Here is a 20,973-nt window from a genome sequence, read left to right as displayed (position 1 = left end):
ACTTTAGTAGTGAAAGATGGGAAGGCCCAATGGGTAGATCTCGAAGGTTAATGGTTCTTCTAGTATTCTTTGTGGGCTAAAAGCAGCAGGATTGCTGTTTTTGGTCCTCCCAGAAAACCTTCAGTCTGCTTCAGCCCTCCATTCAGTCTTCAAATTATAGCTGATGTACTCCTGTCAGTGCCAGGAACTGTTCCCATAGGTTCCTAACCGGAATTTTCTATAGTGAGCATCATGTTTGTGCACTGATTGGGACCCTATCACTGTTTCTGTGGCCTCCAACTAGGATCAAGACCCACAATTTGAGCATTGCTGTCACCAGGAATTGAAGCTAATTTTCGCCTTGTTGAACACCACTTGGTTCAAAAGGTCTCAAAGGTTGAAAATATTTTAAACACACAGTTCAACAACATCATCCAAATTTGCCCACTTTTACTAAGCACTAGGCATCACTTTGTAACCTTTCTAGTTCAGAATGCTTGGTCCAATTCGTTTTTGGATATTGACATTCTCTGGATTATAGGACTGGAGAATGCTCAGCCACAAATGTGTGAAGAAGAACAGAGGTTGATATAAATACTTAACTAAAAAATAAAAATGATAAAGCATTATAAAGCAGTAAAAAAATTGCTTCACTTATCCAAATAGTCTTCCATGCTTCCACTCCCAAAGTGTTGCATTAATAATGATGTGGATAAGGCTCACGCAAAAAGTTCTAGATGACGGATATTTCTGAACATCAGATTTCTAGATTAGAGAGGTCAGTGTATTAGGTCCAGGAAAATGAAACATAGGGCAGAAATCTCATTGACTTTGAGCTAACCCCTGTTAAAACATTGCTTCTAATGAATGAGTGGAAGATCACTTTGAATTTCACGGAGGTGGGAGAAGAAAAAACATTACAATTCCTGCTTTAAAACAACGACATTTTAATTTAGAATAATATCTGAAGATGAATTACATCAACACAATTTTTTAAAAAATACATTTACCTTTCATTACAACAATCCCCTCTACCATGATTTAAAATGCACTGCTAATGGCTCCTCCAGATCTGAAGCCATGTAACACACCCCTGCTATAACAGATTTTGTGTACTTGTAGGGAGGTTTAATTATATATCCATTCCAGTTTTACATTGTGGGTTGGTAACAGTTTCAGGCAGGAGCAGACCAAAGGTCCATGAAGTCTACCTATCCAAAATATTCCCTTGTGCAGTTCTAATAGCACGAATGGTGCTGGTCTATGATTGTTGGCCATATTATGTAATAGAAGTGAGGTATACTATGAATATCCAGTACATAAATCAAGCTTATTTATGACTTTTTTACACTCGACATTGTCACATTTGCATCAATGGCAACAGTCATTCACCAATTAGTCTAAAAACATAGTAGACCGTAGCAGACACTTTTCCATTAGGATGACCTATATAATATTATTTTACGGCACTTTAATCCATAGAGACAAGGACAAATCCAGTCTTGTCAGACTTGATATACTCAAACAACATTTTTTTGGGGAATTTAAACTGGAGCAAGTTGATCCTTTTCCTCCACCAAAACACTCCACACCCCCAACCCATCCCTAACTGTTTCCCCCTTTTCACCATCAGGGTAAAATGGAATCTTGGAGATTAGTCACATTTTTAGTTTGACATGAGATGAAGGAGAAAACAGTAATTTTCAACAATTTTAGACAAGTTCATGTTGATTTCTATTTGCTGTGAAGTCACTCGTTCACAAACCATGCTTTGGGAAACTGCTGAATTTAAGTGTGTTAGAAAAGGGATCTGATTAAAAATCTAATTCGTAAAACAGTGGTGCTTGATTGGAATAGGCATCATTTCGAAAAGCCAAAGTTATAGTCAGGGTACATTCTGTATACATGTCAACAATCTCAATGGGAATGTGGAAGCCACTCAAACTTTTTGCCCCAGCTTAAACCTCACCTCACGCTCATATTTGTAATATCTCTCCTGCTTTCTAAGTATAAACTACATTTCCCACAGTGAACTGAGGCTCACTGAGTGAAATTGCCCATAAAGAAAATAATTCACATGCAGAGAAGTTTAGATCATTGCAGGAATTGTAGTTGTTTTAGGTTTGCAACACAGGAGCAAAAGCTAGAGCAGCTACAATGTACTTGAAGCGTGTTCACAAACTCCCATGTATGGTATTTGAGGGAGCGGCATCTTTACATTCGTAATGTCTTTTTTGTATGTTTGGATTGTAGGCCAATATTGAACATGTGCATTACATTTGATTCATAGTGGAGAACATTATGTACTTCCCACTAATGCCCTGAAAGTGATGGCATGCTTGATGTTCCACCTTACAGAAAACACAAAAGTGACAATGCAGTGACTAAAAGCTCCTTTGAAGACAGCTTGGGTAGAATATGCTATCCATGTTAGTCAATCACCCTCTTATGGCAGTAGGATCAATTCATGATGAGATGGAGGTCAGACGAAGGGTTGGCAATCCAGCTGGCAATGAAAGCTCGCTCCTTTACTTCAGGCGGTCAGTGTTGATACTACCATGTCCCATTAGAACTGAGATGCACTGCTCGGGTCGCATTGTAGTAATCGTACAATGGATGGGTCACTCTTGGCACCTTTAATGAATTCTTCAAGGGACAATTTACCTGCAGGATAGTTGTAAATAGAAAAAGGATGCATTATCAAATTAATGTTCAGTTTTGAATGTTACAGGCAGTTTGTGAAAGTGTATTTCTCACTCAACTCTAACGAGACTGAGAAAAATCAATCTATTTTACATCAATTTTTCTCTTCTACTCTGTAACTACTACTAATGGGCAAATGGTTGGCTGCACAAAGAAACTCAGGAGATTGATTGCTGAGCATTTGCTTTCAGGGACTTGTTTGAACTCCAGTAACTTTGAAAAACAAAAATTTCTAAACTAGCAGAAAAAAAGAAATAGGCACAGAAGAGGAAGTTGATTTGTGAGAAAGGGTGAAGAATTTCTACTTTTTGCTGATCTCTAGTTTTGAGTTAACCATACAAGAGAAAGGCTAAAGTAATCAAAGTCACAATGAGTGAAATGACTTGAAAGTATAACTTAAGGTATGGCAGGGCACCTTAACCAAGCAGAATGCCTATCCTGTGGTGTATGGGTAGTTGTGAGTACTTGTTGTGATCTAGCTGAGTGAAATATCACCAGCTACACTGAGGTACATCCGTAAGGCAGTGGATTTCATTGATAGTGTGTTCAAAGAGGTGATCACATTGCGATTTAAGAGCAGCCAGACAGGTAGGAAATGGGTAGTCTAAGAGAAACAGATGAGTAGTACAGGAATTTCCAGAGATCACTCACAAACTAATCTTTCATTCTGCATAGAGGTGAGAGTGACGGATCTTCATAGGAGTGTGGTGAGAGTAAAGCGTGTGGCACCACGGGTGGCCAAGATGTGCAGGAGGAGAGGATGAGGAGTGGAATGGCAGCCTGATAAGGGACGTTTACTTACAGAATAAACAAACATTTCTAAGTGTGACTTCGAGGCTCTAGGATGGTGGCTCTGCCAGTGCCAGCGTCAGGTTTATTGCAGAACAACTGCTCGACTTTCTTCTGAGGAGGAGGCTGAAAGCCAGAGATCATAGTTCACATTGGTGTTTATGACATAAGTAGGAAGGGAGATGTGGTCCCTTCAGTTGAAATTTAGGAATCTAGTTAGGAAGTTCGTAATCAAGTCCTCTAAAGTAATAATCTCTGGATCACTCCCAGTGTATTGTGCAAGTGAATACCGAAATAGGAGGATAAGAGAGATGACTGAATGACTGGAAGGATGGTTCAAGAGGAAAGGTTTATGGATTGGCTCTGGGAAGATAAAGTTGGTACAAGTAGATTAATTGCAACTGAACAACCTCAGGGCTGAGTTCCTTGTGGATTCTTTGCTCATGCTGTTGGGAAGGGTTTAAACTCAATCAGAGGCATTGGAACCAGGAATATTTGAAATAGACTAATACTTGGGTGTATGAAATGCTGGGAGACTTAGGTAACAGAGATGTAGAAAAGTTTTACAAGAATGGTTCAAAAGATGAGGCACTTCAGATCTGAAGAATAATTGGAGAAACTTGGATTGTTTTCCTTGGGGAGGAGAAGGCAAAGAGGAGATTTCAGTGATGTTTTCAAAATCATGAGGTATCTGGACAGAGCAGATACGGGGAATTTCATGAAATCATCAAGAATCAGAGGGCACAGTTTTAAAGCAATTTGCAAAATAAGATTATGTGAGGTGAGAGGAAACAAAAAACTTTTTCATACTGTAATAACCAAGATATAGAACGTACTGCCTTGAAATGTGGTGGAGGCAAGTTTAAATGAGACCTTTAAGAGGACGTTGGCTGATTATTTAAATAGAAATAATGTGCAGGGTTAGGGGAAAAGGCAGGAAATTGGCACTAAGATAAAATGCTCAACAGCCGGTGCAAGACACAATGACCCAAATGACCACCTTGTGCACTATTACCACTCTGTGATTCAGAGTAAACAATGATGTCTCACATGTTTATGCAAGCATGCTGATATGTCTTTCAAATGTTAGACCAGGTACCTATGTACCTGTGAATACACTTTGGTACATAATAGTTAGTGGTACATAATAGATAAATTCCTGAGTGGTTCCTCCATATCCACACCCAGTTTCTTATGATACATTGCAGCATGAGATAAAACACCAGGAAAAACTATTTTGATGTAAAAGATAATAGCCTTGTTAAGCACCAAGAAATGCCATTCAAAGAGATAAGATATATAGATGTGATGTTATGGTTTGGAAAATTATTATTGTGTTTACAAGAAGAAAGTAGTTTCCACAAACAGATTTGAGACTTTTATTATTACAACCTGCCCCCTGCATATTTACCATGTCTGATATAGCACACTGGAATTTTGAGGCATCAGGAAGAATACATGGGCTTTTAAAATGGCAGGTTGAACTCAAATTGTCAAGTACCATCCCCATTTATGACAGGTCATATTTTTGATGGTAGAAAAAGGCTGGTAGGACAGAAACTTGAATATGGGAGGGCTATTTGCACTTAGTTCTGGGTTCAGACAGGCCAGGCATTTTTGCTGGTCCAAGAGCTTTAATCTGCAATGTGGGAGTTACAAATTTATGGAGTAGATCCAAGTTCTCCCAAAGGGTGGATAAGGTTTAATTGTCTTTCATGATCTTAGTCCCTTTTTTTTTATAAAGCATACCCTATATTTAAATTGTTAAAATAAAATCAGCTGCAGCCGCTAGAATTGTTAAAAAAAAATCCCCTTGATGAATTGTATTGACTGACAGGCCAAATGGTGTAGCATTTAATCAGGCAGTTTGGAAAGAGGTCCGTGGCAGCATTTTATCACCAATCTAGTTGGACATGATATAACACACCACCACGGTGAGTGGGATTGGGGCACTACCATTGCACCATAATAATTGATGCCAAGTGCTCTTCGTTGCAACAGCTCCAGGAGCTATGCCTTAATGAATATTTGATTCAGTTTCAAAAGCTACAATTACCTCAGCTCTGAGTTCACAGCACCATTGATGGTTTAAATAGGCTACTAAATGATTATGAGTTTAAACAAATTTTTTTAATTTTTTACTAAGAGATTAACTATTTGTGGAGACTGATGTTTCCATGATTTGTTTTGCTATGAACTTTGAGAGTGAAGAGATACGTTAGATTTTTAGAAGCTTATCTCATTCTGTCTATGCAGCTCCTGAGGCCTGGCCTTGACAATCTCTGGGTGAATACCTGTGAAGTTGGCATAGCGGGTATTGTGGGCCATAAGGTGGCGTGAAGGGTATGAGAAGCCATGGGGGCAGGGATGAGGGTATATGGATAGTGTGAGCTAAAAGGCCTAAATTTTTCTAGAACAATGAGGTTGAAAATTCCAAACAATTGAGCTGGGCCTTCTAAGAATGTCACCTCAGTACGTATCCACCCCTGTAACAGCCAATGCTCTGTTTTCAGGGTCACTTGGTGAGATTTCATTCAGAGCTAGCTTGACTGAAAAATCTAATGAATTGGGGCACTTTATAAACGAAGTAGGTCCAGTTAGTCAGGGAATTTCTCAACCAGAGCTACCTGCCTCAGGAGCTAAATTCTGTCAGAGTGTTTAAGATCAACAAACCTTCTAGCAGTTGCGTATCTTTCACTAGAAGTAAAATGTTCATGTCTTCCTTGAAATGCAATACTGACCAATAAGATAAAATAACTTCAACAGACTTAGTGATAAATTCATTCACAGAAGCCAAATGAAGCTGCGCAAAATTATAAAGAACCTGGAAGGCAAATGGTATAAGAGATAATGGGAACTGCAGATGCTGGAGATTCCAAGATAATAAAATGTGAGGCTGGACGAACACAGCAGGCCAAGCAGCAGTGCCCTCTCTGATGAAGGGTCTAGGCCCGAAACGTCAGCTTTTGTGCTCCTGAGATGCTGCTTGGCCTGCTGTGTTCGTCCAGCCTCACATTTTATTATCTAGGCAAATGGTATAAATGGCTGGTTTTATGGTGACCCTTCAGGGTGGATGCAAGAAAGCATGTATGGCATTGATTTGTGCATTCCCATTGTGCAATTTTCAAAATAAACCTGAACAGCAGGGTTTTAAATGTAAAAAAAATCTAAAGCATAGGTAGAATGATGCAAACAGAAACAAGTGAGAATGTACAATTTGCAAATGGAAAACGAACAGAGCAAGATGGTTTCTTTCAGTAACATTTGTCCTAAACGATAAATTTATGATCTGCAATATTAATGTTAGAAAGACAGCATGATTAAAGTGGAAATCGATTGTGCAATATCTTAACTCACTGGTTATTGTATTTGCACTAAATCCCCAGGGTATGAAATTTTAAGTAATTAGTAAAGAAAATTCCACTATTCAGCAATTATGTTCATGCAGCATGCACAGAAAAGCGATATGAATCTGCGAAACTAGCGCAGGAAATAATGAAATTGGGCTGATTCCCACATTACTCTAAGATTGCAGCCCCTGTAATTTCACCAAGCTAGGGAGTCAAAAATCCCAGGAGCTTCTGTCATGCAGTTAAAATTGTCTTTATAATTGTCTCTAATTTTAAAATAACAATTAATTTGAATCTTTAGTTCATCTCATTGGACTTATAAGTTTACATATTTTTTAGAAGATTATTTGGTTTTACCACTTTATAAGTGCAATGAAACATTATTCTTTATATACAGCCACAGAGGCATAAAGACATACTGATGGAATAAAGTCACATGAGTTCTTAACATCTCAAAATGCAATGAAGATAGGGTAAAGAGTGAAAGTTGACAGTTCGCCTGAGACATGGTAAGGAGTAGTTTGATAATTACCATCATTATTTGTATCCATCTGCCTGAAGATTTTATCTGTTCTTTTCTCTGGTGTTGCTTCATCCTCAGGCATCTTCATCACAGTGGACACCATCTTGTAGATTGCCTGTCAAAAATAAGAACATTCAATAAATGGGTCAAATGGTGTTCCTCTCCCAATATTGGTCCATACCTGTCTTCACTTAGCTTTCCAAGTTGCACAATTTGATACAAAAAAGTAATTGTTATTGCTAGAAACAGCAAACATGTTGATAAATAGTTTTATTTACAGTTGGAATAAGGTATATTTCAAATACTTTTGCTGTGATTTTACAACATTAACATGAATAAAATTCAGAGATACATATGTTGTCAATATGGACAATTAATTTTGTGAATTATACTACATTTTCAACCACTTTTCTCAGAAATCTTACATGTAGGTAACTTGCTAACTGGAGTCGAATACGTTTTCATCACAGTTTTCAACCTGCAACTGTCAGTTCTCAGCCATGCAACTAAATCTGCCCACATACCAATCAACAATCTCTCCTGCCGCTCATTGCCCAAACTACCATACTGTGGCTCAACAGCTGTCCAAATGGAAAAGGGGGAAAAATGTATATCTGTGTCTGTATCTGTGTGTCCCTCAACGTGAGGATAACATTGTTATGGGCAAGAACCTGCTCACGGAGACTTTCAGCCTGCAGAGGCGATTATACTGCAGCTATCACACGGTTATGGGTGACCAGGAATCTCTTCTCCTCAGCCATATTGGACAGATTTACATACTCAAGCTTTTTAGCCACCTGATGTGGCTATCAAGGCCTAAGGTGGGACTTGAACCCAGAGCATCTGTAGAGACAACTTCAGAAAATAAGAAAGAAAAGAGAGACAGAAAAAAAGAAAGTAGCATTTTCAGGACATTTCAAAACATCTATAGTCAATTCCGTACTTTGAGTGTAGCCACTATTGTAAAGTAGGAAATGCAGTGACACAGCAAGCCCCCCCAGCGTTAATGTGATAATAAACAGGTATTTTGCTCCAGCGATATTGATTGAGGAATATATTTCGGCCAGGTCAATGAAAATGACTCCCCTTCTCTTCGTCAAAGGAGTACCGTAGAATTTTTTATACCTACCCAGACAGGGTTTCAGTTTAATGCCTCATCCACAAAATGTCACCTACAAGAGCACAGAATATTTTCAGTAAGGCAATGGAGTTAATCTTGAGTCCACAAACTTCTAAATAAGTGGTGCATGTGCTTTCAACTGAGCATGGCTAACACCACAAAAACTGATTGGATGATTCTTCAATGTTAGTCAAACCATGTTCCTCATCTTCCAAATTCCAATATTTGTCTAACTAATGTGAAAGTGTTAAATGAAAATGAAAACAAAAACGCTATTTTTTTAAAAATGTGTCTTTTATATTTCTTGTGGATTACTCACAGCAATCTTCGCAGATCTTTTTTTCAAATCCCTGAAAGGTTGACACGGATAATTGAAGGGTTTCCCTGTAAAACCCAAATCAATGTGTTTCAAAGCACAGCAAATGATAAGTGCATGGCTTCAGAACTATTGAACTGTGAAGCTCAATAAAGCATGACAACTTATAAAATCCTGGAAACTGACTAAGACAGTAACTGAAAGTAAGATGTAAGATATGTGATTTATATATCATCATTTATTTTAAAATTTGGATTTTGAACTAGTGGCATATGGGGTTTAGTAAATATGTATGAGGGGATTTAATGCTGAACTTTTCAGTATTTCCGGATCAATGAGTTTTTAAAAGCAGTTTTAGAGTGGGGGTCCTTGGATGATAACGGGAATTTGTTTGCATTGAAACAGTCGTATGAGTGGGTAAAACACATGTTAAAGAATGCTACCATGTCGTCTGTTTGGAAGGATTTTGTTTTCTGTGCTTCGGAGAAAAACCCATAGCCCAGAAAACTTTTGTTTTTTTTTCACTTTACAAAGGTCCTAGTGAAAGTTAGTTACATGAAACAGTTTTACCTGAAGATAGGAGATAAGTTAGAACGTTTAGGAAATAGGTTACCTTAGGGTAAGGACTTCTGTTTGAAAGTTCCAAGAGAGAAGTGTTTGTTTAGAGCCCTGAAAGGGTTATTCAAACTTGAGAAGGTTTATACTCAGTTGTGTGACTAATCGAGAATGAAGTTATGAAGCTCTCAAAACCGGGTTTTGAAAGAAGAAGTTAAGTCAAATCTATTGATATTATATTTCATGTCTTTATCTTCCAGTGGTGTTTGGGTACTGTAAAGTGATGGTGTTGGGATAGGTGGGAGTGTATTTTACCCTGCATTTTAATATCTTTCAATTTGTGCTATATGTAGAGAGTTTGATTCATTCTATTTTATCTTCATTTCTTTTACTTAATAAACTTCTCTTCATGCCACTCTGAAACAAAGTATCTGTCTCTCTCTTGTGTAACAATCTTGTGTGGCTACTAGAATACCTAAAAATGTTGAAATATATAGGGGTTTTAAGAATGTTGACAGGGTAAATGTTGAGAGGATGTTTCCCTCCTGGGAGAGTCTAGGGCCAGAGGCATAGCTGAGAATAAAAGGGAGCCAATTTAAGACTGAGATGAGGAGGAATTTCTTCTGTTAGAGGGTTGAGAGTCTTTCAAACTCCTTGCCACAGAGAGCTGTGGGAGCAGAGTCCTTGTGCATACTTAAGGCTGAGATAGAGATTCTTATCAGTAGGGATATCAAGGGCTATGGGAAAATGCGGAAAAGTGGATGAGAGAACTACCAGATTATCCATGATCCTATTGAATGGTGGAGCAGGCTTGACAGACTGAATGGCCTATTCCCATTCCTATTTCTTTCAGTCTTAATACACCACACAATTCCACTTAATCTTCAAATTACTAAACTCTCCTAGTACTTTAGCTATATGGTAGTTCCTGACCTTTGCAATATAGATGGTCTAATTTTCGTGTGCCCTATCTTCCCAGCAGGAATACAGCAATATGCTGATAATAAAATCTGACTTCAGCAAGCTTTGATAATGGAAACTGATGAACACAGGACACATCTTTATTAAACACACCGAACAATATGCAGAGCTGGATGAACGCAACAGGTTAAGCAGCATCTTAGGAGCACAAAAGCTGACGTTTCGGGCTTAGATTTTTCTGATGAAGGGTCTAGGCCCAAAATGTCAGCTTTTGTGCTCCTGAGATGCTGCTTGGCCTGCTGTGTTCATCCAGCTCCACACTTTGTTATCTCGGATTCTCCAGCATCCGCAGTTCCCATTAACACCGAACAATACGTTCATTATTTGCATGATGGCCAGAATATTTTCTTACAAAGCTTAATATGGTTGGAATAAGGTTGAAGCTGAGAATTTAGGTACCTTGAAAATGTAGCTTGTGAAAATTGGTGCAGGAGTCCAGAATTTGAACGGATGGGCTTCAAATCCTAAATTGTTTAGGCAAACTAATCCCCTCTCAACAACAGTAATACAATCTTCTCTAATGATAAGAGTTGTTGAACACGTATTAGAGCCACTTCAACTAGTTTTATATTGGCCTTAGGGTTGCAAATGTCAAAAATTCTGAATTTAATCATATGCTCTTGTTCTTTTCTCTGTTTTGTTCCCATTTCTGTTGCAGTATTACATTCCTTTCCACTTGCTGGAGCAAGTGGGGCTTGAACCCAGACCCACTGACCAAAAGATAAGGACATTACCGCTGTGCCGGAAGGACCTGAGCAGTTGCATTGTAGAGACTTTTAATTAACTTGCTCATATATGCTATGGCATTACCACAGTGCAACAAGAGCCGTTAAGTTGTTATTTGAATCAATCCGATTTGGATGTGTTATGACATATACAGGGAATGCTGGAGAAACTTAGCAGGTCTGGCAGTATCTGTAGAGAGAGAAACAGAGTTAACATTTTGAGTCACATGTGACTTCTTTTGAATTATAAGATGCTGCAAAATGTTTTTTTGTAAATACTTTTGATGGAAGTTGCAGGGGGAACAGATGGTGTAGATGTTCAGTGCAAAAGTCAAAGGGGTTGTTAATGGTAGTTAAAGGGAAAAGGAAATGTAAAGTGGGGGTAAAGGAAGGTGTGAAAGTGAGAAAATTGGTCCTCTATACTGGGAGAGAATGAAAAAAGAAGACAATGCTGTTGATTGGATGGTGGGGAGGGGGGAATTGAAAAGAAGCAAAGAGACAGCAAGCAAGAAAAAAATGGAGAACAGACATAATGCAGTCAGTTTTTGAAGTTATGGAAGACAATATTCGGGCCTCAAGACTATAAAATGCCGAAGTGAAAAATGAAGCATTGGTCCTCGAGCTTGTGTTGAGTTCCATTGCACCAGGCCCAAGGTAGAAATGTTAGCATGAGAACAAGGTGATTTATCAAAATGACAAACAACTGGGAGGTCAGGGTCATTCTGATGAACAGAGTGGAGGTGTTATCTGTTACCTAGTCTGTGTTTGGTCATGCTAATACAAAGGAGACTTCATTGTGAGCAGTAAATACAGTAGACCAGATTGAAGGAAGTACAAGTAAAATGCTGCTTCACCTAGAAGTCATGTTTGGTACCTTGAAAAGTGAGGGAAGAGTAAATATGAATGGACAAGTGTTACACCTTTTGCATTTGCATGGGAAGGTGCCATGTGGGTGTAAGAAAGTGATGGGAAAAAGGATCAGGGTGTCACAGAGGGAACAGTCCCTGCAAAATATTGCTGTGGAGAAGAGGACGAGATGTATTTGGTGGTGGCAGCCTGTCAGAAGTGGCAGAAACGGCAGGGAATGATCCTTTGAATTTGGAGACCGACGGGATGGAAAGTAAGGACAATGAGAACTTTATCATTAGTCTGGGAGGGACAGGAATGGAATGGGATGAAGGCAGAATTGAGAGAGATTGGTCAGACACAGCTGAAGGGCCTGTCATCGATGATGGTGGGAAATCCTTGGTTGTGGAATATGGAGGATGCGTCTGGTGGCAGGTGGCACTGGCAGAATAGATACAATGGAGACAAAGAATCTGGGAGATGGGGAGAAAATCCTTGCATGAAGCAGGGACTAGGAAAGTGTAGTCAAGGTAACTGTTGGAATCAATGGATAATGATGGACAGTTAATCCTTGGAAATGGAAACGGTGAAATCATAAAAGGGGAGGAAGTTGGAAGCAAAACTGATGAAGGTTTCCAAATCCGGATGGGAGCAGGAAGCAACAGCAAAGACATTAACAATGCATTGGAGAAAAAGTGTTGCCAGTGGTGGGCTCCGAATATGATAGGCACAAGGAGAGTTCCACATAACCAGCAAGGACATGTGTCATGGCAAATGTTTGGGGCAGATGAAAGTTTCCACCTCCTGTCCCCCCAAGTCCAGAGGAAGGGATACCACCACTGAGCCACAAGACTTATTTAAAGCACACCCTCCGTTATGTACAGCCAATCGCACAAAGTTCAACTAAAAATGTTACTGGAGGAGATAATAGGCCCCAGAAAAAAGTTCAGCTCAATTTTGTTTTAAAAATCTACCTGTTCAAACATGTTATAAGTCTGAATGTGGTGGGACCTTAACCCAAGCCTTCTGGCCCAGAGGTAGGGACACTGCCGCTGTGCCACAAGAGCCCTAAAAGCAGTTACATTGTAAACCTATAGCAATAAGTAAGTACAGCAAATATCTGGTTTCCTGTATCCAAACATTGAAACATTTTTGCTGCAGGTGGAGATAGTCACTCAACTATTCTCAGCTAAAATGGAGTAATCTCCCATCAACTACATCTGGGGATTACATTGCTAGTTTCGCACATACACAGTTTCTCTGGTGCAGTGATCTGCCACTCCAACTTGCTGCAGAATAATTAAAACAGAAAGTGTTGGAGAACATGGCAGGTCTGGCAGCATCTGTGGAGAGAGAAATGGAGTTAATATTTCAAGTACAAAGATTCTTCTTTGAAAGTCACATGACACCAGGTTACAGTTCAACGGGTTTATTGGAAATCACGAGCCTTCACGGCACTGCTTCATCATCGGGTGATGTGACTTCACCCAACAAAGGAGCAACGCTTCAAAAGCCTGTAATTTCAAATAAACCTGTTGGACTATAATCTGGTGTCATGTGACTTCTGACCAGTCCACCCCTGTCATGTCCACATCTTCTTTAGAACACAGAGAATGGAAAATTGGTGAAGAATTAATCCAGCTTTTAATGGGACAAGATGCCACAGTTTTTGATCATGAGTTCCGTCTCCTATAGTTAGTCAAGAGAATTTTAAAAAACAGATTCTGTTGTAATGCAGATGACTTATTTAGCCAATCAAGTACATGTTGGCTCTTAAAAAAAATCCAATAATTTCCAAGTCCCTGCTCTAGCCCTGTGGAATACTTTCCTTCAAACTTCCATCCCTTTTCTTTTTCCAATCATTGATTGCCTCAGTTTCCTCTACCCTTGAGGGCAATGCATTTCACATTGTGTCATCTCACAGTGAAAAGTATTCTTCCTCATATCTCTCAGCCTTGAATGAGGCTAGCTGATAAGGATGACCAGCTTTCTGCCTTTTAATCAGCTTTAAATGGCAAAGCAGGGCAGGGGTTATGTAAGTGATAATGGGAACTGCAGATGCTGGAGAATCCAAGATAATAAAATGAGAGGCTGGATGTACACAGCAGGCCCAGCAGCATTTCAGGAGCACAAAAACTGACGTTTCGGGCCTAGACCCTTTATCAGAGAGGGGGATGGGGTGAGGGTTCTGGAATAAATAGGGAGAGAGGGGGAGGCGGACCGAAGATGGAGAGAAAAGAAGATAGGTGGAGAGGAGAGTATAGGTGGGGAGGTAGGGAGGGGATAGGTCAGTCCAGGGAAGACGGACAGGTCAAGGAGGTGGGATGAGCTTAGTAGGTAGGAGATGGAGGTGCGGCTTGGGGTGGGAGGAAGGGATGGGTGAGAGGAAGAACAGGTTAGGGAGGCAGAGACAGGTTGGACTGGTTTTGGGATGCAGTGGGTGGAGAGGAAGAGCTGGGCTGGTTGTGTGGTGCAGTGGGGGGGGGGGGGCGCGAACTGGGCTGGTTTAAGGATGCAGTTGGGGAAGGGGAGATTTTGAAGCTGGTGAAGTCCACATTGATACCATTGGGCTGCAGGGTTTCCAAGCGGAATATGAGTTGCTGCTCCTGCAACCTTCGGGTGGCATCATTGTGGCACTGCAGGAGGCCCATGATGGACATGTCATCTAAAGAATGGGAGGGGGAGTGGAAATGGTTTGCGACTGGGAGGTGCAGTTGTTTATTGCGAACTGAGCGGAGGTGTTCTGCAAAGCGGTCCCCAAGCCTCCGCTTGGTTTCCCCGATGTAGAGGAAGCCACACAAGGTACAGTGGATGCAGTATACCACATTGGCAGATGTGCAGGTGAACCTCTGCTTAATGTGGAATGTCATCTTGGGGCCTGGGATAGGGGTGAGGGAGGAGGTGTGGGGGCAAGTGTAGCATTTCCTGCGGTTGCAGGGGAAGGTGCCAGGTGTGGTGGGGTTGGAGGGCAGTGTGGAGCGAATAAGGGAGTCACGGAGAGTGGTCTCTCCGGAAAGCAGACAGGGGTGGGGGTGGAAAAATGTCTTGGGTGGTGGGGTCGGATTGTAGCTGGCGGAAGTGTCGGAGGATGATGTGTTGTATCCGGAGGTTGGTGGGGTGGTGTGTGAGAACAAGGGGGATCCTCTTGGGGCGGTTGTGGCAGGGGCGGGGTGTGAGGGATGTGTTGTGGGAAATGCGGGAGACGCGGTCAAGGGCGTTCTCGACCACTGTTGGGGGAAAGTTGCGGTCCTTGAAGAACTTGGACATCTGGGATGTGCGGGAGTGGAATGCCTCATCGTGGGAGCAGATGCGGTGGAGGTGGAGGAATTGGGAATAGGGGATGGAATTTTTGCAGGAGGGTGGGTGGGAGGAGATGTATTCTAGGTAGCTGTGGGAGTCGGTGGGCTTGAAATGGACATCAGTTACAAGCTGGTTGCCTGAGATGGAGACTGAGAGATCCAGGAAAGTGATGGATGTGCTGGAGATGGCCCAGGTGAACTGAAGGTTGGGGTGGAAGGTGTTGGTGAAGTAGGTGAACTGTTCGAGCTCCTCTGGGGAGCAAGAGGCGGCGCCGATACAGTCATCAACGTAACGGAGGAAGAGGTGGGGTTTGGGGCCTGTGTAGGTGCGGAAGAGGGACTGTTCCACGTATCCTACAAAGAGGCAGGCATAGCTGGGGCCCATGCGGGTGCCCATGGCCACCACCTTAGTCTGTAGGAAGTGGGAGGAATCGAAAGAGAAGTTGTTGAGGGTGAGGACGAGTTCGGCTAGGCGGATGAGGGTGTCGGTGGAGGGGGACTGGTCTGGCCTGCGGTACAGGAAGAAGCGGAGGGCCTTGAGGCCATCTGCATGCGGAATGCAGGTGTATAGGGAGTGGACGTCCATGGTGAAAATGAGGTGTTGGGGGCCAGGGAATTGGAAGTCCTGGAGGAGGTGGAGGGCGTGGGTGGTGTCACGGACGTAGGTGGGGAGTTGCTGGACCAAAGGGGAGAAAATGGAGTCCAGATAGGTGGAGATGAGTCCGGTGGGGCAGGAGCAGGCTGAGACGATGTGTTGACCAGGGCAGGCAGGTTTGTGGATTTTGGGAAGGAGATAGAAACGGGACGTGTGGGGTTGGGGAACAATGAGGTTGGAGGCTGTGGGTGGGAGTTCCCCGGAGGTGATGAGGTCATGAATGGTGTTGGAGATGATGGTTTGGTGCTCGGGTGCGGGGTCATGATCGAGGGGGCGGTAGGAGGTGGTGTCGGAGAGTTGGTGTCTGGCCTCGGTGATGTAGAGGTCAGTGTGCCATACTATCACTGCGCCACCCTTGTCTGCGGGTTTGATGGTGAGGTTGGGGTTGGAGCGGAGGGAGCGGAGGGCTGCCCGTTCTGCGGGGGAGAGGTTGGAGTGGGTGAGAGGGGTGGAGAGGTTGAGGTGGTTAATGTCTCGACGTCAGTTAGAGATGAAGAGGTCGAGGGAAGGTAGGAGGCCTGGGGGTGGTGTCCAGGAGGAGGACCTGTGTTGGAAGCGGGTGAAGGGGTCAGTGGAGGGAGGGTTCCTCTACATTGGGGAGACGAAGCGGAGGCTTGGGGATCGCTTTGCAGAACACCTCCGCTCGGTTCGCAATAAACAACTGCACTTCCCAGTCGCAAACCATTTCCACTCCCCCTCCCATTCTTTAGTTGACATGTCCATCATGGGCCTCCTGCAGTGCCACAATGATGCCACCCGAAGGTTGCAGGAACAGCAACTCATATTCCGCTTGGGAACCCTGCAGCCCAATGGTATCAATGTGGACTTCACCAGCTTCAAAATCTCCCCTTCCCCCACCGCATCCCAAAACCAGCCCAGTTCGTCCCCTCCCCCCACTGCACCACACAGCCAGCCCAGCTCTTCTCCTCCACCCACTGCATCCCAAAACCAGTCCAACCTGTCTCTGCCTCCCTAACCTGTTCGTCCTCTCACCCATCCCTTCCTCCCAGCCCAAGCCGCATCTCCATCTCCTACCTACTAAGCTCATCCCACCTCCTTGACCTGTCCGTCTTCCCTGGACTGACCTATCCCCTCCCTACCTCCCCACCTATACTCTCCTCTCCACCTATCTTCTTTTCTCTCCATCTTCAGTCCCGTCCCCCTCTCTCCCTATTTATTCCAGAACCCTCACCCCATCCCCCTCGCTGATGAAGGGTCTCGGCCCGAAACGTCAGCTTTTGTGCTCCTGAGATGCTGCTGGGCCTGCTGTGTTCATCCAGCCTCACATTTTATTATCAGGGGTTATCTAAGATTGATAGCTCAGGATGAGGAGGTAAAGCACACAAAGGCAAGGCAAGGCAGTGCCAGAGCATGAGCATCTAAGCAGGCTCAGAGTGAGGGAGTGAAGAGCTTGGAGACACAGCCTGGTCCAGTCCATAAGCTGGTTGACCCTGAGCACAATGTCCTTGCTGTAGCATTATAATGCAGTACTGAAGCGCAGAAATATCCAGTAAGTAGATCAGACATGCATCACGACAGTTCTTAGATGCTGGCACATTTTGTGCCCACGCAGTGTACTCTGAGATTTTGGTGCCCAGGCCCCAGCATGGAGTTCCTTCAGAGCAAGGGGTGGTCTGAAGTTAGCAAGTACCTGCTCTGGTTTCTATGTCGAGATTTCTTAATGCTTAGCTTGTTTGGGATGTTTAGTAAGATAGAAAGCTGAACATTAATGAGTTGGTCTGTTAATGAGACTTTTAACAAACAATAATTTCCTTTCAATGGCAACTGACTGCTTGTTTGGCAGGCCCCAGTGAAGGGGATTCATGGTGACAGGTCATTGGAGTGGTGCGCTGGGGGACAAAGCAGTGGGGCGGAAGAGGGTTGTTGTTGGAGGGGGCACTTACGAGCCCTACTTCTTGCTAACTGGCCTGGGGCGTGTCTCAAGCATCTCCCGCTGCAGTAAAAATCCTATTGGGAGCAGGAGGCAGATCTCAAGTGATCATATGTAGGCCACTTAAAAGTCTCATCTGACTTATGGGCTACCTGAGACCTGCTGTGAGTAAAATGCCCATAGGGATAGGGCAGATTTGCGAGTAGACAATCAACTTGCTTGGCTGTGTTATATCCATATGTTTCTTAGCCATCATGTTTGGAATAGGACCTGAACCCAGAGCTTCTGACTGGGAGCAAGGATTGTATCCTCTGTGCCACAATACTTCACAGCTAGGCAAGAAACAATAACCAACAAACATGCTATTTTTTAAATCAATGCACCTTTGCCTACATATCTTGTAAGCTGCTTCATGGCCAATTCCCTCTTAGTGAGAAGATAAAGAATCCTTCCAACCCCTCATTATGGCTGTTAAACGAACACATCTTATTAGCACACCCTTCAGAAATGCTGAAGAAATAAATGACAAATGCCAGCAGAGGGCATTAATACTCAGTTCCACAAGCCATACCTTAGTTCATTTTCTTGTCAATTCAAAATGACACTACTCAATTACTGGCAAACACATACTCAAGAACTGAGCTGCCAAACAACATGTATAACTCTATTGCTTTCTGCAGGTAAATTAAGTCCACTATACATTCTTTGTGCCACTCAATGTTTGTACAGTTCTCAATAGTTCTCAATCATTTGCAGTCTATATTAGGTGTTAAAAAACTGAAGCAAATTTACTATTTTGACTGACATTAGGCAATTTAACTACACTGTTATATATAAGCCATTCACTTATTGTCGACTATAGGGGAGCATACTCAATCTAGACAGATTTACAATCAAAACACAGAAATAATTCTCCTTTTCCAACTGTCAAAATTATCTTTACTAAAATCCTCAATGAATTGTTGCTAGGTGTCCTGGCTGGTGTGACAATGAGTCACATAGACTAACAATTTTCAGTCTTTGATAGGATCGTAGTTTGAGTTTGCTGCCTCAGTGTCCTTGAGTTAGAAAATAAACCATCCTGGATTCCAACTGGGCAATCACCATCCATTACACGAAAGTATCAGAGCTCTCTTCCTAACAGCATAGTGGGTATATCTACCCATGATGTATTGCCGTAGTCCAAGAAAACAGTTTGCCACCATCTTCCAAAGGCACTGAGGGATGCCTACATGCTGTGGATGAGCTCTTTCTATAGGCAGCACATGTGATTATGTCAGTTGATCAAGCCCCAATGGTGTTCAATGTCGAGCTATATCCACATCGAATGGCTAACTGGGGAATTAGCAGAAGGCAGATTTTAGACTTGTAACTCAACTGGTGTTGCAGTCAGGAGGGGTAAGGGTAGAAATTAAAATGGCAAGTTTCTTCAGAAAATAATTTGATGGCTCCCTCATAGACAACAGGAAAGTTAGGGGAGTAGTGCATAGACATCCAAGCAGGAATCTGCAATCTTGCCAGAAAATAAGTATCATTTTAGCTGCATTACAAGCCCAGACAGTTCAAGACATTTGATGAATTGCTGCGAGCATTAATCTACACTCTCCACTTTTCCATATGCAGAATTTTGTGCGAAGTTAAATAGCAATGCATTTACTTCTTCTCTGCACATAAACACACAATGGCAATATTCTTCCATTTCGAACCAAGCATTAATATTGTTCAGGTCTAACCCTCAGGACAACTTGACCTCAAATGTATAGGACCAATGCTATCAATTCAGTGGGCTATGAATGGAACCTAGAATTCAAAAATTACTTACAAATGTGTGAAGAAATGGCCCTCAGCTCCTGACAGAACAAGTAGGTCAGTTTTTCCACCTTTGTAAGTATCGTTAACAGCAGAGAACTATATAACTGTCATCATCCGCTCTCAAACTATTTGAATACAGTGTGCATAACATGATTGTTCAGAGTTAATTTCAGTGAATCCTTACAACTTCAAAAAATCACAAAGTCATTCTTGATGACGAAGACCATTTAGCCAAATCCACGGTTATCTATTCAGGAACACCTGACATTACTCGCACTGATAAAATTCTTATGCCCAGAAAGAAAACAAAAATAGTAAAATGCATAGCGACATGTACTAGTCTGACCTGTCTTGTACACTTCAAACTGAAGGACCAGGAAGCTCATTCAAATAACAGTGAAATATTGTGGATGTTGGAATTTTGAAATAAAAACAGAAAATGCTGGTGAAACTCAGCAGGTCTGGCAGCATCTGTGGAGAAAGAATCAGAATTAACAGCCACAGAGAAACAGAATTAGCATTCTGAATCGGGTAAGGCTCATACAATTAATGTTAGGGCCTTGGGTAGTGTTGTGGAACAGAGGGATCTGGGGTCCAGGTAAATAATTCTTTAAAGTTTGCGTCACATGTAGACAGGGTGGTTAAAAGGTGTTTGGAACACTTGTCCCCATTGCTCAGTCCTTTGAGTATATGACTTGGGAAGTCACATTGAGGTTGTACAGCACCTTGGTGAGACCTCTTCTGGAATACTGTGTCCAGTTCCTGTCACCTAGTTATAGGAAGGATATTATTAAACTGGAGAGAGTTCAGAAAAGATTTACCAGGACGTTGCTGAGTATGGAAGGCTTGAGTTATAAAGAAGGGCTGGATAGGTTGGGACTTTTTTCACTGGAGCATAGGAGATTGAGAGGCAGCCAGATAGAAATTGCTAAAATGATAAGTGGTATAGATAGGGTTAATGGTAGTTATCTTTTTCCAAGGATGGAGATTTCCAATCTAGGGGGTAAACTTTTAAGGTGAGAGGAGAGAGATTTATAAAACACATGAAGGAAATTTTTTTTTATTACAGAAGATGGTTTGCACGTGGAATGAGCTTCCTGAGGAAGTTGCATTTGTGGGTACAACTACAATGTTGAAAAGACATGTGGAAGAGTATATGAACAGGAAAGGTTTGGAGGTATATGGGCCAGAAACAGGCAGGTAGGACTAGTTTAGTTTGGGATTATGTTTGGCATGGACTGGTTGGACCAAAGGGTCTTTTCCATGTTGTATGACTTTATGACTATAAGTCATGTCAGACTTGAAATGTTAACTGTATCTCTCTCCACAGAATCTGCTAGACCAACTGAGTTTCACAAGCATTTTCTACTGTAATTTCAGTATTTTGTTTCCAACTATTAAGATTTTTTCAAAAATGTTTCTCATGCTT

At 42.1% G+C, this 20,973-nt stretch overlaps 1 protein-coding gene across 1 annotated transcript in view; it reads right to left on the bottom strand.

Annotated features, from left to right (window-relative positions):
* Positions 1-909: 909 nt before the first annotated feature.
* The window catches only part of LOC125465168 (hippocalcin-like protein 1), a 134,363-nt gene continuing 114,299 nt past the window's right edge, over positions 910-20,973 (bottom strand). Inside the window, exons 4-5 of the mRNA XM_048558379.2 lie at positions 7,354-7,459; positions 910-2,643 (exon numbers count right to left, since the gene is read on the bottom strand). Of these exons, the coding sequence (XP_048414336.1) occupies positions 2,546-2,643; positions 7,354-7,459 (204 nt within the window). The 3' untranslated portion in view covers positions 910-2,545. The remainder of the gene's footprint in view (positions 2,644-7,353; positions 7,460-20,973) is intronic.

The sequence above is a fragment of the Stegostoma tigrinum genome, chromosome 24, assembly GCF_030684315.1.
Source record: "Stegostoma tigrinum isolate sSteTig4 chromosome 24, sSteTig4.hap1, whole genome shotgun sequence".
NCBI lineage: Eukaryota > Metazoa > Chordata > Chondrichthyes > Orectolobiformes > Stegostomatidae > Stegostoma > Stegostoma tigrinum.
Note: the sequence above shows the minus strand (reverse complement) of the source record. Positions and strands in the feature narration are given on the sequence as shown.